This window comes from Chelonia mydas, chromosome 1 (genome assembly GCF_015237465.2).
Source record: "Chelonia mydas isolate rCheMyd1 chromosome 1, rCheMyd1.pri.v2, whole genome shotgun sequence".
In the NCBI taxonomy this organism is placed as follows: domain Eukaryota; kingdom Metazoa; phylum Chordata; order Testudines; family Cheloniidae; genus Chelonia; species Chelonia mydas.
This window is the reverse complement of record NC_057849.1, coordinates 246,771,962-246,798,012: the sequence shown is the minus strand read 5'-3', so window position 1 is coordinate 246,798,012 and position 26,051 is coordinate 246,771,962. Positions and strand designations below refer to the sequence as shown.

Below are 26,051 nucleotides of genomic sequence, written 5' to 3'. Positions count from 1 at the left end.
TGTCCTTTGCTTCTTCTGAGGGTCACACTTAGGACTCCTGCTGGCCTTCTGTCTCCAGTATACACAGCCTGCAACAGATATTCTAGTCCTTGTGTCTGCAACCAGGGGAACCCCTCTGAACAGCATTTTGTGTTTTAATTATTGTTCCTGGAAAACTATTTTAAAAAATGCTGTTGAAAAAGGGTGACTAAAAATTTTCCCTTTTCAGTACTGTGCTGTACTTTGTTATGAGCATTTTAAAATCTGCCTGCATTGCTTTTCAGAAGGAACAGATGAAAAAGAATGTGTTCATTATCTTCTATCAAGGAGAGCAGCTCAACCAAAAAATCAAGAAGATTTGTGATGGGTAAGGCAGGCTGCTGAGAAAGTAGCAATGACTCTTTCGGGAGTGTTTACTTGGCAGGGTTGACAAAAGGAGCCTGGGAGTAGAGATTATTTCTCAGCACTCTGCTGTCAGTTCTACCAATTTGCTCCATCCTGCTTTTCAATTCTGCTGTGTCTAATAATAAAAATATATATCACTTTGGCATTTTAAAATTAAGGCCCTCAGTTTTCCAAAGTGACTAGAGGTTTCAGGAGCCTCAATTTCTAGATTTCTAAGCTGATACCTTAATGGGCCTGGATTTCAGAAGGTCTCAGCACCCACTGTATGGAAATCAGGCCCTTATTAGGGTGTCAGAAGATGGGCAGTCCAAAACTGGGGATCCCTAAAATCTCTAGTCATGTTTGAAAATTTAGGACAAATTTTATTAAGCTTCTGTTTAAAGGATCTGGTGCTATATTTTTAATAAACCTTTCTGTATTGAATTAACTGCTGACCTCTGTGCTAGTCTCTTTAACTGGTGTCAAAATGAAACAGCAAAGAATAAAAATTAAAATTAAAATCTTAAACATTCCGTCTCGTTCCCACCCTATTGAGCAAACTTTAAAAAAACGAATCAGGTCTGAATAGTGCGTTACTGTTTTATAGCACTCAGTACTGATGGGCTTTGTACTGTGTAAGTCAGATTTGATTAACTTTCACTGTCACACATAACCCCCCCCCCCTTTTGGCATGGTTAGCTGAAGTCTTAAGGCTGGCAGATGTTTGCAATGATGACTCCAAGAAAGAACCCTATGTGAGAACCAGAACTGACCATACCTGACACAGCCATCTGGTGGGTGGGTCTTTTCCTTGGTCCCTAGGCTCAGTCAAGACTGGATCGGGAAGGAGAATTTTCCCAGCAAAGGTCTTTGACTGTGGAGCTCCAACTTGACAATCTGACCTTTAAGATCTGCTCCTGCATAATTGATATCCATGGGAGTTCTGTCCTTCACTTCAATGGGAGCGGGATCAGTCCCTTACTGGCTGCCTTTACAGCGTGCTGCAATAAGCAACAACAAAAATTTCTTATGAATGTAACATGGCGATGACTATGCCTGAAGGCTTGTCTGTGCCAGGGCTCTCACCGGTGCCACCACCCAACCCGTTGTAGAACCAGCGGGAATTTTTCAGAAAACAATTTTAGTAGATATAAGAACCATCATCATTTTGGCTCTCAGTGCGGATTGAACTCAGGTCCCCAGAGCTAAAAGCGTGAACCTCTGCCCCTTGAATAAAAGGGCAGCAGCTGGGAGCCTAAGGGAGTTAGGTACTCAAATCCCATTTAAATTCAAAGGGAGTTAGGCACCAACACCTACACCCTCTACCTGAGAGCTGAAGCAGACTCCTCCTTTGTGGGAAGCAGACACTGAGCAGTGGCTCTATGAACATGCCCGTAGGTTCTCCTAATCCTGGTTAATTTAAAAGTAGAAATGAACTTGGTGGTACCATTGTAGTCCTTAAAAAGCATTTGCTCACATCAGAAACCCAACATCATCAGTGCACAATTAAGCACAACCATTAACAGTTAATATTCTGCAGAACCCCTGGATTGGAATAGCAGGACTTTTACAGGTTAGAATAAGCTTTGATTGGGGGAACAGTATATGAAATGTTTGTACATCCCTCACTTGCAGTATGCTTGGCTCTAACTGATAACATTAGTCTGCCAATTTCATGAGCATTAATCCCATGCACAAATTTATTAAAGAGACAGAGGGGTGGGAACAAGGAGATTTTCCCCTTTCTCTTAAGCTGGTGGCTGCCTAGATGCTAATGTGAATGCCAAAATGGGTTTATCAGTGTAAGGGTTCCCTGCTGAATTCTCCTTCAGCTTTCATAGATGTCTGTCATGAAGGCAAAGGCGATATTTAATATGCAAAGGGGCTGTTAACCGATCAAAGTAGCATTGCTGTGATAATGTGCAAAATGTAAGAACTCTACAGCACGGTGGAATAAGCTTTCAAGTTTGATTAAAAATACCAATTAAAAGATGGGCTAAGAGCTCTGAAGCATAAGAAGCTGGAGATAATTAAGTGGGGCTAGTAACCCTGGGATTCTTTTGCAGGATGTTTTGTGGTTAGAGATCCCGTTCAGAGTGGGAGGCTAGGTAAAGAGATATTGTTGTGATTATAGAGGGCTCAAATACACGGCTATGTGTTTTGTTAAGTTTGCCACTGTTCTTCCTCACGCACGGGCTAGAACTGATTCTGGGAAACATACCGTGACATGCTTTGAGACCATAATGTGACACGCATTTCTAAATGTCACATGCTGTCTTTTAAAACGATCAATGGAATGGTCGCTTTACACCAGCTGATAATCTGACCACGTATCCTTGTGTAAAAAAGCAGCATTCTCTTCTAGGCGTTCTTTTTCAGCTGTTTGATTCGTGGAGCCATATCTCAGTACAGCCTTTGTGACATCCCCTGAAGTGACAGTGGGGGCACGAGCACTAGATTGTATGCCATCGCTGCATGAATCAAACAGCTAATGACTGAGAAATCCGTGTATAAGTAGAAGCTAATATGTTACCTTGCACTCATTTATTTTCTGTAGTTAAAAATCTTATCCACTGAGAGAGCCTCGTGAGATGTGTGTCTTGTTTTGTGAGGGTCCCAGTGGACAGCAGGCCAGAAAAATCTGTCAGTGTACACTACATGAGTGTAACACAAACTACAGCCTGCTCTGTGTGTAATTTTTGTACTGGTATAACTATGTTAGGGGTGTGTGTGTTTTGTTTTTTGACTGCTTTAGTTATACAAGTACAACCCCTACTGTGGTTACAGTTATTCTGGAATAAAGGTGTTCTATGCCAATATTGCTTATTCCCCTTCCTGTACAGGAATAAGGCCAAGTCTACACTATGCGCTACAGTGACACAACTGCTGCCTAGCACTGTCATGTAGACCCTTCCTACGTCAATGGAAGGTGTTTTTCAGTCTTTGTAGGTAATCTACCTCCCTGAGTTGCAGTAAGCCGGTTGATGGAAGAATTCTTCAGTCTACCTGGCTGCGTCTACACCGGGGGTTAGGTCGGCTTAACTGCAGCGCTCGGGGGCTTTTCACAGCCTTGAGCGATGCAGCTAGTTCCGTCTAAGTGTAGACCAGGCCTCAACTATATTGGTATAAGCACATTTACACTGGTACGGCTGAATCCAGATTGGGGGGGAGTAGACTTTTGTGTGTAGACGAGGCCTTAGTCATGCAGACCGTGCTTTAACTGTAACTATCCCTGTACAGTTAAATCAGCAAAACCCTCCCAGTGTGAACACAGGTTTATCGATATAAAAGTGCTTCTACTGGGGTTGACACTTTTAGATTGACATAATTGAGTCCACGCCCCAGCCCAGGTAAACTCTACAGACTTCGGCTGGCATAGCTGTGCCAGTCAGGAGTGTGAGGAAGTTTGGTTCCTGACCAACACAGCTGTGCCAGCAGAAGCTCCCTGTGTAGATGCAATTATAGCGTCAAAACGGCTTTCACCAGTATAGCTTGTTTCACTCGGGGGTGGTTTTACTATACAAACTGCAGTTTTGCTGCGATAGCTGCATTCATGCTAGGAGTGCTTTGCTGATGTAGTATACAACTATAGCTATCCCAGTATAGCACTGCTTGTGTAGGCCTGGCCTCAGTCTACACAATACTGTACATTCTCAATTTTAGTTGTTTACACTGGCAAATAAATATAGAAAACATACGTTATAGACTAACTGGGTTTTATTAAAATTTTCCTCAGTGAAGGCTCTTAAGCGTCATGTAACAGCTCACTGACTGGGGATATGCTGATTTTGCAATTGTGATGCAAAGAGAAAGGTGAACGGCTACTGTAAAGACATGGTGCTACAGGGACATCTGTTGGCTGCTCTGTTCAATGACTGACTTTTCAGAAACTGCATGAAATGCCCCAGTAACAGCTAAGCGGGTGAAATGAGACAATCACAATGCTCTTGAATGAACTCACATAACAAAATGATACCCCCCCCCCAAAAGACAAAAACACCCTATTGCCTGTCGGTGAACAGTTTTTTCACAAAGCGATCGCTCTATATCTGACCTCTCAGTCCTCAGCCTCAAAGGGAGCCTGCACAACATCTTCAAAAGATGAGCCTGGGAGCTTAAATTCATGACTTTGCTAGACACTAAAAATCATGGCCTGAATCGAGACACCGGGTTTATGGCCTATTACAACAATCTGTAACCCACCAATGTTAACAGGTCTCTTCACCTTGAATGTTCCCTTGAAATATGTGTTATGCTAAACAATCTGTTCCACTTTGCATTTAGCTGTGGCACTCTTGAGTACATTTCCCAGACCCAAAGAAGAGCTCTGTGTAAACTGGAAAGCTTGTCTCTCTCACCAACAGAAGTTGGTCCAATGAAAGATATTACCTCACCCACTTTGGCTTTGCAGAAAATGTTATTTTTGTCACTCTTTAACATCCTTTCCACTAAGGTTAGGTCTACATGTCGGCAAAACATATGTTGCTCAGGGGTGTGAATATTCCACATGAGTTACCCCAACGTAAGTGTTTCTGTGCACACCGCTGTGTTGGCGCGAGAGCTTCTCCTGCCAACATAGCTTATGCCACTCACGGAGATGGGTATTTTATGCTGACTGGAGAGCACTCTCCTGTCAGTATAGGGAGCATCTTCACCAGACGTGCTTCAGCGACACAGCTGTATCCATTCAATTGCCCCACTGCAGAGCTGTACGGATAGACATGGCCTAAGGAAAATCAGGTACCTTAACTCACAGCACAGAATGAGAGGCCTGTTGTCTGAGCAGCCACATTTGAATGAGAGTCTCATTTACTGTTGGATCGAGGGAGGTTCCTATGTATAACTGCACCTCAGCTGCAGTGCCAGTGCATCTCAATGCATGAAGTGGAGATGGGGACCAGTTTTCAACTGAAAAGAGTGTGCAAATAGCCTTACAGATGACTGTGCATAGTGACAGTAAGTATGACTGGGTCTTTTCCCCCTTCTTCATACTAGGTTTCGTGCTACAGTATATACCTGTCCAGAGTCTGCTACTGAACGTCGAGAAATGTCTGATGGTGTGAACACAAGGATTGAGGATTTAAATGCAGTAAGTGACACTAGCTTTGTTTTGGCCCCGATCCTGTGACTGACTGCTTGCAGACAGACTGGCTCCTATGGTCCTGGGCAGCCCAGCTGACAACGGCAGGGATCCACACACAAATGGGGCTCTGGCCATGTACAGTCAGTTGCAGGATTGGGGACCTGGTGACGAGCACAGGCTCCAGGAATAGCTAATCATGGAATCATAGAACTGTAGGGCTGGAAGGGACCTTGAGAAGTCACCTAGCCCAGCCACTTGCATTGAGGGAGGCCCAAGTAAATTTAGACCGGTCCTGACAGGTGTTTGTCCAACCCTTTTCTCAAAATCCTCCCATAATGGGGATTCCAGAACCTCCCTGGGAAGTCTTTTCCAGAACTTAACTACCCTTATAGTTAGAAAGTTTTTCCTAATATCTGACCATGTAGTAAGCTCATTACTTATTTTTCTACCTTCGACAGACATGGAGAACAATTAATCCCAGTCCTCGTTGTAACAGCCCTTCCCATATTGGAAGACTGCTACCAGCTGCCCCCTCGGTCTTCTTTTCACAAGACTTAATGTGCCCAGGTTTTTAACCTTTCCTCGTAGCTCGGGGTTTCTAAACTTTAGCATTTTTGTTGCTCTCCTGTGGACTCTCTCCAGTTTGTCCACATCTTTCCTGAAATATGCTGCCCCGAACTGGACACAATACTCCAGTGCCGAGTAGCCGGGACAGTTACCGCCCATGTCTTGCATTCGACACTCCTGTTATTACAGCCAAGAATGACATTAGCCTTTTTTGCAACTGCATCATATTGTTGACTCATATTCAATTTGTGATCCCCAGATCCTTCTTCTGCAGTGCTACCGCCTAGCCAGTCATTCCCCATTTTGTAGGTGTAGGTTTGATTTTTTTTTTCCTTCCTAAGTGTAGTAAATTTGCACTTGGTCTTTTTTTAATTTCATCTGGTTGATTTCAGACCAGTTCTGCAACTTGTCAGCTGGGGCAGAGCCTTCTTTTTATGCACAGGGTGGTAGCTGTGCCATTTTCCATTAGATACAGGGAGAGCGACGCTGGAAAGGCCCCACATGTTAAAAGCTTAAGGGGGCGTGGTGGTAGATGAACAAAATATAAAAGTAGGACTCTCTCAGAAAAGGTGGTTGATTGCTGCCCAACTTATACCCTGCATCTCTGATATCTAGGGAGTACATGATGGTATGGTATGAACTAAAGGTTTTAGTAGCCTGAATATGGAACAGCTGAATTACAGGTCATCCAAGACAATATAATAATAATACTCTTACAGCACGTTTTAGCAGTAGATCTCAAAGTGCTTCCGAAAGAAGGTGTCATTGTCCCTGTTTTACCAGTAGGGAAACTGAGGCAAAGAGAAGGGAACTGGCTTGCCCAACTTCTCCAGTCAGGCCCGTGGCAGAGCTGGAATAGAACTCAAGTCATGTGCATCCCAGTCTAGTGGTCTAACCACTAGGCAACACTGCTTCCCCTCAAGAGTGCTGGTAACGTATTTGTACCACATTGCATCATCATGTATGTGCCACATATGTGACAGAAAAATGTTTTTACAAATGTTTGAGAGAGCTTTACATGTTTTTATTGGAACTATTTTGTTTTGTGCAATAGCTTTAGCAGAGGATGGGGATCTCAACGCTTGTATACAAACACCTACTTTACCACCTGGTCCAACTGTATAGGGATGAGAGGGCACCATAAAACCCTTTAAAAATACCTGAAATAGCTTTACTGTACCTAAAATGGCTGATCTCTCAGGCCCTTGGTGTAGTAACAAGTCCTGAACCACTCTGGAAAGCCAGGGATCTTCCTTTTCTAGTGGTATCCATCTCCTGTTTCTAACTTTGAAATCTCAACCCTTAAATCTGTGACAGTGGCAGAACTGAAAATTACCCATCTTGGGCCTCAGAGGTGTATAATTTTGTGGGGAAAATTCCACATTTGAGGGGAAAGAAGGAAAAGTTTCTTTAACAGATTCCTTTGGGGGAAAAAAACCAGTGGCAGTTGAATGAAGAGGCTCGTAGCAGTCGTCTAGTGAAGCTGGCTGAGCAGCTGAGTTGGCTAAAGGCACATGATAAATTGCAAAACCGTGTGATATATTAAAAATCCATGTGTTTGTGAGATAATTTATCCCACTCGTGACCTTTGCTCTTAAAGGGCCTGATTGAACTCAGATTGCGGTCTGTGGAAAGTCGCCCATTGGTTTGGATTGGGCGTTTAATCTATTTATTTGACTGGTTAGTTGGCACTGATAATGTCCTAAATAATCCATGAATTCTGCTGTCTTTGAATCACGCTGAGCTTTCCAAAAGTCATTTGTTTGGATTGCTTTGACTTTTGTCACCCAGCCCCTATTTAGACACACATTAACATGTAAGGCAGGAGGGTGGCATAGTAAGGATGTGGGGTAAGAACTAGGGGCCCAGTGCTGTGGCCCATGCTCCACTTTGTGAGTAGTGTGCGGAAGTCAGGATGGGGCCCTGAAAGAGTATGATAGTTAAAATAAAACGCTCCCGCCCATTTATAAAGACACGGATTTTCCTCCATTTGAAAATGAGACTGATGCGTTGGGTGCGGAGCTTTGGCCTGTTGTGTTGTGCAAACTTTCGGTAATACTGCTCAGTGCGATACAGTGGGCAGCCCTCATTCTCTGTCTTTGTTCCAAACCATCCCAGCTAGCAGTTGGAGATGCAGAAGTTTATTTGACATGATATCATCCCCTCTCTAAATGCTCATGTCAGACTGACCCCCTGATAGTCTCACTGCTGACTAGCCAGCTGGTCAGGATTTTGCTTTTAATTCTGCGTGCCTCAGCCAGCCAGACTCCTCTCTCCGCTTGTTAGCTGTGGAGGCCTTCTTGAGAGAGACTGAACTAGGGCCTGATCCTACAATTGTTGCCCAGAAACTCCTGAAGGTGTCATCAGAGTTGAAGGTGCTCAATATCTGCAAGAAATATCTCAGCCCCTTTCAGGACCAAGCTCGCAATGAGCAGAGTTTTAAATTTCTGGTGTCAGAAAAATGTGCCTTACAGTATCAGCCACTGAGCCACTTCGCTGGAAAATTTCGTAACAGGAATGAAGCTGTGATAATTCTCCCCCGTTCCTCCCCCCCAGTATTTCAGCTTTCCAGAGACTGGCAAATTGCGTCCATGTTCAGACATCTTTGAATGCCATTATCAGGTGTTTGGCTGACTCATACTAAACACCTGCAATCCTTCCTCAGGCTTCCCTAAAATGCAGCTGAAGGGCACCACACCAAATAAGTTCCCATTGCTTCACTATTGCTCCTGCTTTGCTTGCAGGTGATAACCCAAACGGAATCGCACCGCCAGCGGCTGCTGTGCGAGGCGGCTGCCAACTTGTGGACCTGGGGGATCAAGGTGAAGAAAATCAAAGCCATCTACCACATCCTGAATTGCTGTAACATTGACATCACCCAGCAGTGCGTCATCGCTGAGATCTGGTTCCCAGTGGCTGACTCCGGCAAGATAAAAAGGGCTCTCCAGCAGGGAATGGTGAGGGACTAAGCGGCGCTTCCCAACCACTCTGTATCGGAACCCCCTTCTTGCTTCGGAATGGACTCCCAGGACCCACCAGACCTTCTTTTTCCTCTGCCAGTTTTTTTCATCAGTCCCTCTCTTTTATCTCTCTCCTGTCCTTTTCCTTGTCTGTTCTTATTTTTGGCTCTCCCGGCTCTGGTGGCTCCTGTCCTCATTCCCTGACAGAGAGATACTCATGGTTCAGACTGGGTGGGGACGTCCCTGGGTGCGTCTGGAGTTGGGCCACATGTGCTGTCGTGGCTCAGCTGAGCTCTGCGTTGAGTTGCTCTGAGCACCCAGCAGCATTAGGCCCACTCAGAGAAAGGAGGAGAGGTGGGCGGCCCTCATGGACTGCCTGCCCCTTCATTTGTGGCTGTGGGAGCACGTTTGCCTCAGGGAAGTGAGTACGGTATAGGAATGCGCTGTTTTGCCCAACGCCACTGTCAAGGTTCCTTCCCCACTCTGAACTCTAGGGTACAGATGTGGGGACCTGCATGAAAACCTCCTAAGCTTACTTTTACCAGCTTAGGTTAAAACTTCCCCAAGGTACAAACTATTTTACCTTTTGCCCTTGGACTTTTGCTGCCACCACCAAACGTCTAACCGGGTTTATTTTATTAGGAAAGAGCCCGTTTGGAAACGTCTTTCCCCCCAAAATCCTCACCAAAACCTTGCACCCCACTTTCCTGGGGAAGGTTTGATAAAAAATCCTCACCAATTTGCATAGGTGACCATAGACCCAAACCCTTGGATCTTAAGAACAATGAAAAAGCATTCAGTTTCTTAAAAGAAGAATTTTAATAGAAGAAAAAGTAAAAAGAATCACCTCTGTAAAATCAGGATGGTAAATACCTTACAGGGTAATTAGATTCAAAACATAGAGAATCCCTCTAGGCAAAACCTTAAGTTACAAAAAGACACAAAAACAGGAATATCCATTCCATTCAGCACAGCTTATTTTCTCAAGCCATTTAAAGAAATCATAATTTAACGCGTACCTAGCTAGATTACTTACTAAGTTCTAAGACTCCATTCCTATTCTGTCCCCAGCAAAAGCATCTCACAGACAGACCCAGACCCTTTGTTTCTCCCCCCGTCCAGCTTTGAAAGTATCTTGTCTCCTCATTGGTCATTTTGGTCAGATGCCAGCGAGGTTATCCTAGCTTCTTAACCCTTTACAGGTGAAAGGGTTTTTCCTCTGGCCAGGAGGGATTTGAAAGGTGTTTACCCTTCCCTTTATATTTATGACAGCCACTGTGCCCTGAGTCTGCTGGGGCTAGTCTGTCTATCCCGTCTCCTGAGGGGACCTGCTTCCAAGGTTGGGAGACAGTGGGCTAAAGGGGTGTATAATGCAGACCTGTTGGGCAGGGTTCACTAGCCAAATAATACTCCATGGGTGAGGTTTCTTGGCAAAACCGCATGATGTGACTAGTAAAAATGGGCTAACGTCCATCCTTGTCACCTGTTTGCAGGAACGTAGCGGCTCTACCATCTCCCCTATCCTGACTGCAGTACAGTCTAAGATGGCCCCACCCACCTTCAACAGAACCAACAAGTTCACTGCAGGCTTTCAGAACATTGTGGATGCTTATGGTGTGGGGAGCTACAGGGAGATGAATCCAGGTAAAAAGACACGTGCTTTGCTGCAGCCTGAAGATGAGATCCTGCCAAGGGCATGGGTCAAAGGGGAAGGCCTCCGGTCTCTGACCACACTTTGTGATCCAAAACCACGTAAGTCACAGCTGAACCAAATTCTCTGCTGGTGCAAATTAGTTCAGCTCCATTGACTACAGTGAAACTGCACCCCTTTACACGTGGCATAGAGTCTGGCCTTCTGACCCTAGTGGTTGATTTAAAAAGCTGATTCTTGTTGAGGCCCTTCAGTGAAACTGAGCTCCTGTCTGTCTCCTTCCATCAGCTCCATACACTATCATTACCTTCCCCTTCTTGTTCGCGGTGATGTTTGGAGATTGTGGCCACGGGGCTGTTATGCTGGGCTTCGCCCTCTGGATGGTCGCTAACGAGAAGACACTTTTGGCCCAGAAAAGCAATAACGAGGTGAGTTTCCTAGGGCTGAATGCATCCTGTCAGCCTTGCAATGGGTTCCAAAACCCTTACTCAATACTGAAGGCATCTAAACCCCAAAATGTTAAATGAATTTTCTTCTGTAAAACTCAGAGGACCTAAGAGGCCTTGCTGTTTGGCAAGTAGTTCCTCTACCTAATAATAACACAAAGGGCCAGATCGCCCCAAACACGCTCTAACTTTGCACCTGCAGTTTCATGCACCCACGTATATGTCTGTACAAAACTGCAGCTGGCATTTGTATGTACAAATTGGGGCTCAGTTTTCAGAAGTCGGATACTAAAGTCAGGCTCTTAAATCCACCTTTAGGGGTCTAAGTAATTGGCGTGATTTTCAAAAACGCTGAGCAGCCAGCAGCTCCCATTAAAATGGCAGGGTGTTCAGCACGTCTGAAATTAGGCCATTTCTGTAGGAACATCTTATCCAAGCATGAACATCTGGAAATACGGGGAGTGAGCGAATGACTCTGTAAAAGAATTCCTCTCTCGAGGCATGCTGCACAGTGCGAGCATTGCTGTGTGGTGTGATGGTTGCTTGCTCTCCCTGAATTCTTCCCTTGCAGATTTGGAACACCTTCTTTGGTGGGCGCTACCTGATCCTGCTCATGGGCATATTCTCCATTTATACGGGCTTTATCTACAATGACTGCTTCTCCAAATCTTTCAACATCTTTGGTTCTTCCTGGCATACCCGCCCCATGTTTAGAAACAACACGTGGAAGTAAGTGGTAAATGATGTAAAAACAAAAAACAAGATGACATGTAACGGAACAATATTTTGTTCCATGGGGATTAAAAGAAAGACCTGCTGAGGATGCATGTGGGGCTGGGCTGAATCCCTGGGGTGAATTCATGTGTGAATGGACCAAGCTGTATGACTGAATTCATGTTTGGACAAATCTCATCTCAAAATCAAGGTGTATTTTAACAGATACTTAAAATAGCTGCTGACTTGGGGAGGGGCCATCATAAGCGTAGTGGACTCCATCACCCCGGCACATGGGAGTATGACCTGGCTTTCCCGTTCCTCACCTCTCTCTCTCTCTCACTCCACTTGCCTCCCACTCACCTTTCCCAGCCCCCTTTTACTCCTGGAGCCTGCCCTGCCCACTTCTTCTCCTCCCCTGTCTGTACACAGCCCCATATCACTATAACAGGGTTAAAAAAAGAACTAGATAAATTCTTGGAGGATAGGTCCCTCCATGGCTATTAGCCAGGATGGGCAGGGATGGTGTCCCTAGCCTCTGTGTGCCAGAAGCTGGAATGGGCGACAAGGAATGGATCACTTGATTACCTGTTCTGTTCATTCCCTATGAGGCACCTGGCATTGGCCACTGTCAGAAGACAAGATACTGGGCTAGGTGGACTTTTGGTCTGACGAAGTATGGCCGTTCTTATATTCACGATCCGGCTTCATTGTCAGTATCTAAGAGATTCCAAGGCCCAATAAATTCCTGGACTGAGATGCTTTGATGTACCAAAACTCTCATGCTCCGGGAGCTTGGGAAGCTTCTGGCATAATTTAAACAGTGTTGGGGGCCTGTCTAAATTATGGCAGCCTCCCCTGGGCTGCCCTATGGGCCGCAGTACTGCCTGGAACCTCTGCAGAACTGTGTGCTAAGGCCCAGTCCCACCTCCAGTCCTGCCACCGACATGGTCCTTATGATGCTAGCAAGGGGGGTCTTGGAAGGCAGCTTTATGGCAGTTTTCCTCAGTTCCTGTTTTGGGGAACCCCCACTCCTGTCCAGATTACAGGGCTTTTTGAGCCCTTTACACTGCTCCCTCCAGCCCTTTTACCAGGTGTGAAGGGACTGGAATGAGGGTGAGGATCTAGCCCCTAGTATCCACACATCAGGGAGAAGTGGATTTGTGACATTCCTTCAGATTTTTCAATGACAATGTGAACAATCAAAATGCTAGAGAGCAATTGCCTAGACGTTCCGGAATTGTTCGGATGCTACCTTGATGTGTTTCCTCCCAGACTCATTGTAGCTGGAATAGGAGTGTCAGGCCTTGTATATTCAACATAGACACATGTGTGTACACACACACACACACACACACATGTATAGCATATGCACACGCACAATGCCACTGTAGGCCTTGGGTATATGACATTTTTAATTTTGTAGTACTTAGCACTCTTGATAGAGAAAAACCTCAGGTTGAGGCAGTAAGAAACTGCCTCTTCTCTTTTCTTTTGTAGTCCACATGTTCTTGAAGAAAATCAACTATTGCAGTTGGATCCAGCGATCCCTGGAGTCTACTCAGGAAATCCATATCCATTTGGAATTGATCCGGTAATAAAGTTCAGTTGGTCCAAGATCTTTAGTTATATTCCTTCCTCACGTCTCCAGATCTAGTACATCAGCAGCTTGTGTATAGCCTTCAAATATGCAAGCAGTCCCTCCCGAAGCCACATTGGCCACTTCCTGCTCTTTGCAAGTCCATTACACCTTAGTTATGGAGTCTTTTAGGATCCTCATCTTCAGCCGTCAAGATTTTAGTACAATATTCCTTCCCCTCATGCCATGACCAATAGATAGAGGCTGTGTGGTCTGCAGGCTTGTGCACAGATTTGGGACTTGGGAAATTCTGAGTCTAATCCTTGCTCTGCCTGTGAGTCAGTGGATTTAATTTACCCAACTGCATAAGGATAATGATAACGTGTACCTATGTATCTCATCATTTTGATTTGAGGATTAACTCCTTAATGTGTGTACAGTGATTTAAAGCACTAAATAAATGTAAGGATTATTAATGTCTCCAAATTTGAGTTATTGACATCTAATACCCCATCATTGCAATTTTGTGTGAACCCTTTTCCTTCATGCTGGGTATGAAATTCAGTTAGCATCAAGTGGTCACTAGCACCAACCTCCCTACTTCCCTTTCATTCTCATCCAGCCTGCCCCTGTTCGTAAAAGAGCTAGATGGGATTTCATTGTCAAAAAACAAGGCAAAGAAACTCATAGCAGCACAGTAACATGTTAATTTCCTGGGCCCAGACCTGGCAGTGTAGCTGAGAAGCATTCACTGCAATTCAAGAAGTGGCCTTAAAGCGGGTTTAAACCAGCTGTATGTTCCCTCCCCCACTCCTGGAACCATCTGTGTCCACTCGCTGGTGTAAATTAGAACAGCCGTACGCTTTTATTTACTCTGGCTGCTAATTCTCCCAGTGGGCTATTCTGGCATCCAAGGATGTGGGGGGAGGAGGGCAAAAGTGAACCATGGGCATATTCCACCGGCTGTGCATAGAAGACATTACAGTGACTCTGTGTACGCCATCTGAGGATTCCCCGGCACTCTGGTAATCCACCGGTGGTTGGGTCAGCTAGCTTTAGAGCAGGACATGGGCTTTGCTGCATAATTATTATTAGTTAATTGGATTTTATTGAAACAAAGCAATTATCCCAGCTGTGTCATTTAACTGGAATGTAGATGTGCGGCATACAGCAACACAAAAGCGGACAAGAATAACTGTGATGAGCCCAGCAGGCCACTAGATGGCAGCTTTTCTCTCCAGTACTGCACAGGTTTAGCTGAAGGTTCTAACAGGAATCCTAACAATGAAGCAGGCTGTAAGAAAATGGACAGTGCCGCACATTTCTTGGTGTGTTTGCAAGGTTGTTGTAGCCGCGTCAGTCCCAGGATAGGAGAGAGACAAGGTGGGTGAGGTGATATCTTTTATTGGACCAAATTCTGTTGGTGAGCTTGGAAGTTTCTCTCACCTCAGCAACAGAAGCTGGTCCAATAAAAGATATCACCTCACCCCTTGTCTCTCTGCTTTTTTAATATGACCATTTCTATGGGATTTAACCAGTTCACTCATTATAAAGGCCTGGCTTGTTTCTTTTGTGGAGAATACTTTTGTGCGGGTTTAGTAGGATGGTATGATGCCTTTATACCTTGAAGAGAAATCGTCACCCTAGACTGAGATCTGACTATTTTGGGGTCGCCTTCAAAATGATAGTATATCCTACTCTAAAGCGTGTGTAGAAGCTAGTATGTTACTAGCTAAATAAATAAATAACTAGTATGTTACTTTCCCGTCCAGCCTCCCTTCCCCCCCAACCCTGCTCCCCGGCTCCTTTTTATACTGTATCTCACAAGTATTGCCTGAAGAGGAAAGTAGGTATCTACTCAACATCCTCCACAGTGGAAAATGAGGCAAATAAACTATTTGAATTACATGCAAGGTACTTTTCATCCTTAATTTCTCCCTCAGCTTCAGGTAGTCCAGTGAACCCTCTGATTCTCTTACAGGCTTTCCTGCCTTCGGATCTGTTTCAATGGTTTCCATAACCATAACGGTTCAGCTGCTCCTTTAAGTGGTGACCAGAGCTGTCTCTCAGTTTCATGCATGAGAATAGTCTTTCTTGAGTTGAAATGAGCATGTGTTCTACAGGTCACTGTTTCCTCCAGCGAACATGAAGACCTTTTTTATAGTGGATGAAGGCAGGAAGGATATTCGCATTGTTATCCACCTCTGCTGTCGAGAGAGACACATCACAGTCCAGTGGTGCTGGAACAATTTTTATAATGAGGGTGCTGAGGGTGGAAACTATGTATTTGCTATGCATATATATAATATAATGAGGGTGCTGAGGGTGTACAACTATGTATTTGCGTTGTTATTACTACTTCAAGCCAGGGGGTGCGGCAGCACCTGTAGTTCCAGCATCTATGGCACAGTCTAGTGGCTAGTGCCAGACGCTGGAGAGATCGGGGTTGTATTAACAGCTCTTCCACTGGCCTGCCATGTGCATGATCTTAGGTCACTTCAGCACCCCGGGCCTCAGTTTCCTCATCTGTTTAAAAACAGGATAATAATTATCTTGGAAATCTTTGGGTGAAAAGCTTTATGTAAATCCAGTGTATTATGAGTCAGACTGAGATTTCAGTCATTTGGGACCGTTCGAAGTAGAACTAGCAAAAGGAGTTTGATGGCATTTGAAATTAATGGTCTAATGATTTTTCACCTGTCATTATCAAAAGCATTCCCCCAAATCCTGCTGTTTTCATCCATTTCTCCCTTCGCTTTTCTGAAGATCTGGAACATCGCTGCAAACAAGCTGACGTTCTTAAACTCCTACAAAATGAAGATGTCTGTCGTCATGGGGATTACGCAGATGGTCTTTGGGGTCACACTGAGTCTTTTCAACCACATGTAAGTGTAACGGTTTCGCGCATGCCTTTTAAAGGCTGCTCTGGGTTACTGGGCTAGAGGCGTGGACTCTAGGCCTGTTGCTGCTGCTCATGAATAGCTTCGCGGCTTTAACTCCTTCTCTGAAGCCTGGGCACCGCACCCCCGTCTGGTACAGTGGAAAATCCTGATAAGGATCAAGTGTTGGCCAGAATATTTTATCCTTATCAGCAAGTGATTCTTATGTACTTATGTTTTACGTATTTTCCACGGCCTTAGCTTCCACTGAAGGAGATTTGCATTCCTGGCCTTCAGCCTTGCAGAAAATTCTCCCCAGCCCAACATTCCCTGTACCGTTCACTTTTCTACCACAGCTATCGCTGAGTCAGGGGTCCCAGAACTGCACACTTGTCCCTCAGCCTACTTGCAACATGTTTTAGTGCGGATGGGACCTAGCGATGTCCCTGTAGGTAGGTGAAAGCCTTGGACTATTGTTTGTATCAAAGCCTCTACTTAGTGTAGACAGGGCTTGAGAGAAAATAAGGCCCAGAAGCCTGTAGGAAAACAGGTTGGAAGTAAGGTATGTCTGCACTTGACAGCTGAGTCAGAGGAACCATTTACAACATGGTTACAGTTTGCAGTGTCAGTGGGACCTTAGCTGGTGCTCATATATCATGACAAGCACAGTATGGGCTTGGCTACACGTACGTTTTATAGCGCTCTAACTTGCTGGCTCAGGGGTGTGAAAAATCACCCCCCCCCCGAGCGCAGCAAGTCAGAGCGCTTTAAAGCGCTAGTGTAAACAGGCTCCAAGCGCTGGGAGCTAATCCCCTCGTGGAGGTGGGTTACCAGGAGTGCTGGGAGAGCTCTCTCCCAGCGTTCATGCGCGACCACACTCGCACTTCAAAATGCTGCTGCGGGAGTGCTCCCGCAACAGCGCTCTGAAGTTTCCAGTGTAGCCATGCCCTATGAAAACCTAGCTAGGTGAGGAGATAGACCTGTGATGGGACACAGTTCTACTGCTCATAAGATAGGGTAGTAGCCACAGGAGGGCTGTGCATAGGGTGACCATAGGTCCCGTTTTGGCTGGGACAGTCCTCTTTTTAAGCTCTGTCCTGGCTGTCCTGACTTTTTTGACAAAAATGGGCATTTGTCCCTTTTGCTGTTCCCAGCTGATCAGGTGGCAAGAGCAAATGAACGAATGCCCAGTTTAGCAAAAAGCTCGGGTGCACCCCCCAGGGGGGTGCAGAGGAACATTGTGGGGGGGGGCCAGCAATGCGAGGTGCTGGACAGCAGGGCTTATGGGGTCAGCCCCAGCAGGCACAGGGCTCAGGTGCTCAACCCCAGCCACAGGAGGCATGGGGTAGGGAGTTCTGGTGGGGGGGTCAACCTCAGCCCATAGTGATGCGGCGCTCGGGGGGGGTCAGCTGCAGCGCGGCATGGGGCTCAGGTGCTCAGCCCCAGCCGCAGGTGACATGGGGCTCAGGGGGGTGGGGGTCAGCCCCAGTCATGGGCAGCACGAGGCACGGAACTTGGGGGTTCAGCCCCAGCCCTGGGCGGCACGGAGCTCGGGGAGTGAGCCCCAGCATTGGGTGGCATGGGGCACGGAGATCAGGGGAGGGGAGGTAGCAAGGGGTAGCAGAGGTGTGGTCAGTTCTGGCGAGACCTATGGGCAGGGGGAAGGGCGGCTCGGGCGAGCCCCATGGGCACGGGGGAGGGCAGCTCGAGCGAGCCCTGTGCCATCCCATTTTTACTTTAGGAAATATGGTCACCCTAGCCATGCAGCAACCCTGCTGACCATGCTGGTGCCCCACACCTGCACTTCACCCACATCGAGGCTGATTCTTCGGTTTACTGCAGGTGAAGCGAATTTTCCCTCTAATGCAGATGGACAAGCCCTGTGTATTGATGCACATCACCGCTCCAATTCATTGCTGAAACCGAACCAAGTGCAATAGGTCACCAGTTTTCACAATCTCTTCTTGATTAGGGTTGTGGCTTTTCTGCTGAGTGATCTCTGTGTGTGTGTGTGTGTGTGTGTGTTCTTGATTTCACAAACTATTTTCAGAGATACAGAAGTGCAGTTAATTTTATATGTAGAATCTATAGCTTTTTTGGCTAAAATCTCTCTCTCTGGGCCTGATCCAGAGCCCACTATAGTTAATGGAAGTTTTTCCATTGACTTCAGTGGGCTTTGGATCAGGCCTTATATGTATAATACATCCACAAAACCCAGACTCTGTTCTGGGATCTCATGGAGGTTGTGTAGTGGATGAGGCTGCCTATAGGACCCTCATTTGCTGAAAAGTCGGAAGGTACATAGTGAATGAAGCAGGGAACTGCAGGAAGAGGAAGGCTGGTCTCATAGTTAAGGCAGTTGAACGCTCCCCTGGAGAACTGGATTCTATCCCTGCCTCTGCCATAGAGTTCCTGTGTGATGCCGGGCAAGTCCCTTAAACCAAACTTTTCCCAGGTGGCCCCTAACTGTGTATTCCTCATTTTCGGAGCGCCCAACTTGAGACCCTGGGTCTGATCTACAGAAGTGCTTAGCCCTCACAGCTGTAACTGCAGTTAATGGGAGCTGTGCTTTGAATACAGTGTTATATAAAGCTAAGCACTGTGAAAAGTCAGGCCCTGTATGCCTCAAATTGGGCACCCAAAATTACTGGGCACTTTTGACTTTAATCTGTATGCCTCAGTTCCCCATCTGTAAAATGGGGCTAAAAACCTCTCTCCTCAGAGGGGTGCTGTGAAGATAAATTCACCAGTGCTTGTTAGGAACTAACGTAATATGATGAGAACACCATAGAAAAGCCCATAAGGAAATTAATAATTCTGCATTCAGTGCAGGGTGTGGATGGTATGCAATAAATAAGGCCTGGGGTCACACAGGGAGGAGAAAACAAAACACTGAATAACTGCTCATTCAGCGAGCACCATCCCTCCTGTGCACTGACTGGGGCAGGAATCCTATAGAAAAGTAGTATGTGATCATGTAACTAAAGACTGTATCATGCACACACACAAGGGGGTGTGAATTAGGGCTGCACGGGCAATCTTAATTCTGGCATTTCCTAATATTTGCTACTTTAACATTCTTTTAATGTACTTTTTAATGTAATAATCCATACAGATGCTCAGATACCATAGTGATAGGCAAAGTGTAAGACCTGAATAGAATATGTGTAAAATAATATTTATATCTTAATAGTACCTTTAATCCCTAAATTTGCCCAAGTCACACATTTCTCCCTTGTCCATCCATAGCTGTACAATGCTAGTTTCATTTTTCGGAGACTACATTATGTGCTCCACAGCCCTAACCCAGTGACCTTGTCCTGGGTGTGCCACACCAATCCCTTTGGTGGGGTTCTGTCTTTCCAGCTACTTCAAGAAAACCATAAACATCGTCCTGCAGTTCATTCCAGAGATGATCTTTATCCTCTGCCTGTTTGGTTACCTGGTCTTCATGATTATTTTCAAATGGTGCCGCTTCGACGTCCGTGTATCCCAGAAAGCACCGAGCATTCTCATCCACTTCATCAACATGTTTCTGTTTAATTACAACGATCCTACAAACGGTCCCTTATATCCACACCAGGTAATGACTCGAGTATTTTTACACCTAGTTTTACCCCAAGTTTAGAGAGCCATTTCAGCCCAGCTTCATTAACTGGTGTGTGTGAGCCCCAAGCTATGTTAGTTTGAAAATTAGACAAGCACTGGTATAATAAGCAGTTTAGACTGGTCCTACCTTTCAAACAGTTCAAGTCTGTTGAGAAAATTTCTATGGGACAAACGTACAGCTATGGGTAGCATAAAATCCCTCCTTGACCTGTAAGGGGTTAAGAAGCTCAAATAATCTGGTTGGCACCTGACCAAAAGGACCAATAAGGGAAGAAGATACTTTCAAATCTGTGCGGGGGAGGTTTTGTTTGTTTTCTCTCGGACAGAGAGGGACCAGGGCAGGAAAAAAAAATCTCCTAAAACCCTACCTGAAATAAGCATCTAAGATTACAAAAATTGTAAGTAATAGCAAGGAAATGCATTAGATTATCTGTTGTTTTAGCTTGTGAATTTTCCCTGTGCTAAGAGGGAGGTTTATTCCTGTTCTTGTAACTTTGAAGTTGAGCCTAGAGGGGAATCCTCTGTGTTTTAAATCTTTTTATTACCCTGTAAAATTACCTTCCATCCTGATTTTACAGCGGTGCTCCTTTTTTCTTTATTATAAAGTTCTTCTTTTAAGAACCTGATTGAATTTAGTGTCCTAAAAAAAGGGTCTGGTCTGTACTTTTATTAAAGGCAATTGGTTGGTATATTATTCTCAAGCCTCCCCAGGAAAGGGGGTGAAAGGGCTTGGGGGATATTTTGGGGAAATAGGAACTCCAAGTGGTCCTTTTCCTGAATCTTTGTCTAAATCACATGGTGGTGGCAGCAATCCCGTCCAAGGACAAGGAAAGGATTTGTGCCTTGGGGAAGTTTTAACCTAAGCTGGTAGAAATAAGCTTAGGGGGTCTTTCATGCAGGTCCCCACATCTGTATCCCAAAGTTCAGAGAGGGGAGGAAACCCTGACAGGGTCAAATTCTGCCCTCCATCACACCTCCGTGTGTGGTGGGTTGTGTAGGGTGGAATTTGGTTCTAGTGAAAGCAGTATCTCCTCTTAATGTCTAATCCTGCTGTCTTTTTGTTCTGTGAGAGGCAAACCCTGTCTCCAGGCAGCGAAATCAACGTTGTTATTGGGGAGGCGCACAGGGGCTCAACTGCCAGGTGCCAGGCTGGGGAGTGTTGTTTTCCTGGAATTCAGGTTGCTCCGGTAGTGAGGAAATGGGTCTAATTGCTGACCCCAGTGATGACGCACCCAAGACTGGGAGAGTGACTGTGGAAGCAAAGCTGTGGTGCTCTATTGTCTTGTGGTGACTCCGTTTTTAGGGCTGCTCATAAATGTTTTGGCGAAACTATTTTTGACATAAAACCAGGTTTTTGACAAAGCAAAATTTTTTCCAGAAATGTCTGCTTTCCTCTAGAATTTCTGATTTTTCATCAGAAAAGCTGAAAACTCAAGATTTTTGGCTGAAAACCGAAATGTATTTGTTTTCAGGAAATTTTTGATCAAAAATTATTTGGTTTGGAGGTTCTTTACTTTTAATGAAAAGTCAAAATCTTACACCAAAAGAAAACTGTTTTCCTACCAGCTCTGTCCATTTGGTCAGATAATACATGAGAAGATGTTTTTTCTAACTGTCAGCCCTGCAAATTCATGCTGGCTTCAGAAAGTCCAGCTGTGTTCTTTCTGGCTCGTACATACTTAATCTCTAATAAGGAAGGTTCTGCAGGACAAATTCTGCCCTTCGTCGCATCTGTGCAGCCCTACAGCATTCTGAGGTCAGATTTCTGTCCTGCAGTTTGGACTCAGTTGCCAAGACTGTTGTTGATGCCTAAGATGGAATAGACTCGCTGTCCAATAGCTGTGTAGGGTCTGCAGTGTTAACAGGAGTGCAAAGGAGAGTATATGCTTATTTTTGTCACTAAGCAAGCAGATGACACTCTGAAGGCACACAGGGAGCAGACTGGTTGAGTGAGAAGGGGCCATTTTTACTGAATCGCTTTTCTGACCATAATTGCACTTGCAAAGCTTTTTTTAAAAAAGCTTTTGTGACGTCCCTTTAACAGATTTTTTTTCCCCCCTTGGTCCCTTGTAGGAAGAAGTCCAGAGCTTTCTGGTCATATTTGCCCTGATAGCCGTTCCCTGGATGCTTCTATTTAAACCTTTCATCCTCCGAGCCAATCACCGGAAAGCTCAGCGAATGGTAAGGGCACAAGTCCGTTGCTGCAATCAGAAGTTGCAGACAGCTCTGTTTTCACTACATGGGGCCAGAGCTGAAGATCAGAGGTGAGATTTTCCAAAGCACTCAGCATAGGACCTAACTCTGCTCCCCTTGAAGTTAACAGGAGTTATTTACCAGCAATGTTCCCTCTAATTTTTGACAGGCCGTGTGCGCAAAAAAATTAATTCTGTGCAAACTGTTGTGTGCGTGGTGTTTTGCCGTGTGTGCGGGGTTTAGGATCTGTGTGTGCGCGCGCACGCGCGCGCAGCTTAGAGGGAACAGTGTTTACCAGTGACTTTGATTGGAGCAGAGTTAGGCCAACACTGAGTGTTTTTTAGAAACTATATCCTAGGTCAGAAGCAGTTAGAAAAAAGTAATTGTGAGGCCAGTGGTCTGGTGATTGCCTCAGTTCCCTGCTGTGCTCAGTTCACAATCACTGTTATGGCTGATTGCTTGCTCCACATAAACGGGGAGCAGGGCAGAAATGGTGCTCTCAGGGAACGTATACAGTACCTGGGGAAATGCCTGATTTAAAAGTGATTGACCACTTTTAAATAATGCTTTCCTCCTTAAATGATAGAACTCATCTGAGCAAGTTTTAAAGCCCCTGGTCCTACTCTGTTGCACATAACAGTCAAAGCTGCTTGTGAATTCTGTTCTTTATCACATTTGTTTCTAATTTACTTTTCTTGGTAGTTAGATGTAGTGACTGGAGTATCTTTTATATGGCACAGATGTTTTCATTTAAAAAGAAATCAGCTAGTTATGCTAAGTGACCTTTTCCAGTCCAGTAGCTCATAACCTATCATTTGTCCTGTAACTTCTTACTGTGTAACTCTTCTGGGATTTTCAGGCAAGTTTTACATTGTTGACTCCAGCTTCTGCTTTATGCCAATAACATTTGATATCTTTCCTCCTCTTTCCATCTTTCCCCCCTATTCCAACCAATGATTTTCATATGTCAGCTGTCTGATCAGATCTTAGATTTGCTCAGTGGTTTGAGCATTGGCCTGCTAAACCCAGGATTGTGAGTTCAATTCTTGAGGGGGCCATTTAGGGATCCGGGGCAAAAATTGGGGATTGGCCCTGCTTTGAGCAGGGCGTTGGACTAGATGACCTCCTGAGGTCCCTTCCAACCCTGATATTCTATTCTATGATTTGGCCAGATTCATACAGCTCCAACAAAAGGCGCTCTTTGTATGATATTCAAGACAACTCTAAGATAAGTGGGTATCACAGAGATTACTGGTGCAACAGAACAAAACACATTATTATGAGACCTTTTCTACAAAACATGTTGGAAGCATTAAAGAATGCCAGGATCCGGCCTAAAAAGCTGCTATATCAGTACTAGAATGAGACTTTTATTGTGCCCTATATTATGTTGGCTATAGGATTCTTCACATACTCGTTCATGGTCTTTGGAGGCATGGATCAAGTCATCCTGTGTGTATTATAATGCTGTGCACTTTGATGATGCTCCACAAATACTGATTATGGAGAGAGGGTGGATAGTCTTGAGATTTTGTCACCGGATATAGGTCAGGAGATCTGGATTCTGTTCCCAGATCTCTCTCTCAGACTTACTGTGTGACCTTGAGCAAATCACTCAGTCTCTGTGAGGCTGATTCTCTCCTCTGGCTTGTAACAGCGTGACTCCATTGTCTACAACTATTCTCGATTTGCATCGGTGTGATTGCAAGGAGCAAATCAGGCTTTCAGTGCCACTGTGTCCTCATCTGCCCAGTGCAGATGGTATCCCCCTGCCTCACAGAGGGGTTGCGAGGCTGAAGGTAGTGCATGTAAATTATGTTGCAATCCTTGGCTGGAAGATGTTCTAGAAATTGAAGAATTTATTTATTCCTAGTGACGGAGACAGCAATACACTCTTTCTCTAGTCTAATAAATGTCTGACTGTCGCTGAAATCACCAGTATGTCACACATAGTCTGTGCTACAACTATATAGGGGAGTTATGTACCACATACGTATAGGTATAGTTACATAGTGCATCTATTGACCTGTAGGACCACTGAGGCAATTTGAATAATACAAACCTCTCCTCTCTCTTTTCCTTTTTGAAAGCTCCAGACACCAGCCATTTCAGAAAACCCTGCTGGTGACACTGAAGTGGAGATCATTGACTCCAATCACGCCAAGAAAGCTGGTCAGGAAGACCATAGTGGTGGCCATGCGGGACATGACCATGATGAAGAGGTAGGGAAATCAGAACACAGGACAGGGGGAGGAGCAGCCCTCATGAGTCCTACCTGCAAGTAGGTCAGACTGGAATGTGGATGATCTTCTGCAAGGCCAAACTGAGGTCTTGGAATTTGCCTGCGGCCTTTTCAGTAGTTTCAGGGAAAGCTCTTGAACCCATTCCTTGTAAGAGAAGAGCCCCCTGAACCTTAACCCAATCCTCTGACCAAATCTGAACCTAAACTTTGTTGAGATTCAGACAGGTATAACGCCCCATCCCCTTCCACTCCCCATCTATTATTGTTCATTTTCATGCCTCACTGGGTTTATAGCTGGCAAAATAAGGCCAGCGTGTAGCATATCATAATGTACTTCCTGTGGGAGAACCTGTTCTTTTTTATCTTCTCACCCAGTTCTGTGAACCCATGAGGTTCAGATTTTGAGGCTAAGCATCGGAGGTTTTGGGTGTGAACCTAACTATAGGAACTTCCAGACTGGATCAGACTTCAGGCCCATCCAGTCCCGTACCCTGTCTCTGATATTGGCCAGTACCAGCCGCTTCAGAGGAAGGCGTAAGGACCTTGCAGAAGGCAGATGTAGAACAATCAGCTCCCCATAGAAGTCTCATCCTGCTCTCTAATTATTAGAGTTGGCTTAAGCCCTGAAGCCCAAAGTTTAACATCTCCCCCACCTTCTGAGGTTTTGCCCATCACGAAGGTCTGGTTTACACTACAAACTTCTATCGGCATAACTATGTTGCACAGGGGTGCAAAAAATCCACACCCCTCAGTGATGTAGTTATACCAACCTAATCCCTATGTAGGCAGCACTGTGTCAGCAGGAAAGCTTCTCCCGCTGACATAGCTACCGCTCTTGGGAAGTTGGATTAACTACACCGATGGAGAGCTCTCTTCTGTCGGTTTAGAGCATCTTCGTTAAAGTGCTACAGCGGAGCAGCTGCATCGGTGCAATGTTTTAAATGTAGACTTGCCCGAAGGAAAAGCAGTTGTCCTGGTGGAAAAAGCACAGGAGTGTTCGGCAGTAAAAGAACCTGAAATCTGGAGAGGAAGGTGAGAGCAACTAAGATAGTGACAGAAGTTGGGCGTAATTCTCACCTGAATGTACTGATCCAGCACCCACTGAAAACAATAGAAAGACTCTCGTTGATTTCAGTAGTGTTGGATCAGCCCCTTTGTGCTCCACATTTATTTCAGGGTTGCACCCTTGCAGCCTGTAACGTGTGTGCGTGTGGCGGGGGAGGGGGCCATTAGGCCTCATTCATTTGAACTGGGGGAACCCAGGATGTGGGCCTCTGGCAGCAGACACTCTGCCTAGACTGGGGTTCACAGCAGTCCCAGATGCTTCAGGGGGAGGGGGTTCAGTCTCAGCCGGCAGTTTGGGAAGTGGGATTGGCTGGCTGAGGAGGGAGATGGCTCTTAAGAAATGCACTGATTCGGCGTATGTCCCCAGAAGCATCTGCCACCAGGTTTCCTGTGCAGTTCCAGCCATAAACTAAAGCTTCAGGCCTGAGGGGAGCCCAAGGAGGACAGTGGTCATCTCACTGCCACCCCCCAGCCGGGGTTAAATTGTAGGGATGGTAAAGGGTAGTTCTTTAGCAGTTGCCTCAAGTTGCCTTTCTTCCGAATGGTGGGCTGGGAAAATGAAGGAGAAGGAACAATTTTCAAACCTTTCCTTTTGATCTGTGAAGTACCCATGTGTTGCTCCCATGGCCATGAAGAGGAGGAAGGAGACCAATGTGCCGCACATTAAGGCAGCACTGCGCTGTTCACTTACGCTCCTTTA

General features: G+C 45.4%; 1 protein-coding gene across 4 annotated transcripts in view; it reads left to right on the top strand.

The window, feature by feature from the left end:
- ATP6V0A4 (ATPase H+ transporting V0 subunit a4) overlaps nucleotides 1–26,051 on the top strand; it is a 47,968-nt gene that overhangs the window by 14,865 nt on the left and 7,052 nt on the right. For all 4 annotated transcript variants that reach the window (XM_043541553.1, XM_043541556.1, XM_037879307.2 and 1 more), the window contains 11 exons: nucleotides 264–346; nucleotides 5,359–5,452; nucleotides 8,758–8,970; nucleotides 10,467–10,617; nucleotides 10,913–11,052; nucleotides 11,642–11,799; nucleotides 13,285–13,378; nucleotides 16,130–16,248; nucleotides 19,609–19,825; nucleotides 21,925–22,032; nucleotides 24,135–24,266. In XM_043541553.1, coding sequence (XP_043397488.1) covers nucleotides 264–346; nucleotides 5,359–5,452; nucleotides 8,758–8,970; nucleotides 10,467–10,617; nucleotides 10,913–11,052; nucleotides 11,642–11,799; nucleotides 13,285–13,378; nucleotides 16,130–16,248; nucleotides 19,609–19,825; nucleotides 21,925–22,032; nucleotides 24,135–24,266 — 1,509 coding nt within the window. The remainder of the gene's footprint in view (nucleotides 1–263; nucleotides 347–5,358; nucleotides 5,453–8,757; nucleotides 8,971–10,466; nucleotides 10,618–10,912; nucleotides 11,053–11,641; nucleotides 11,800–13,284; nucleotides 13,379–16,129; nucleotides 16,249–19,608; nucleotides 19,826–21,924; nucleotides 22,033–24,134; nucleotides 24,267–26,051) is intronic.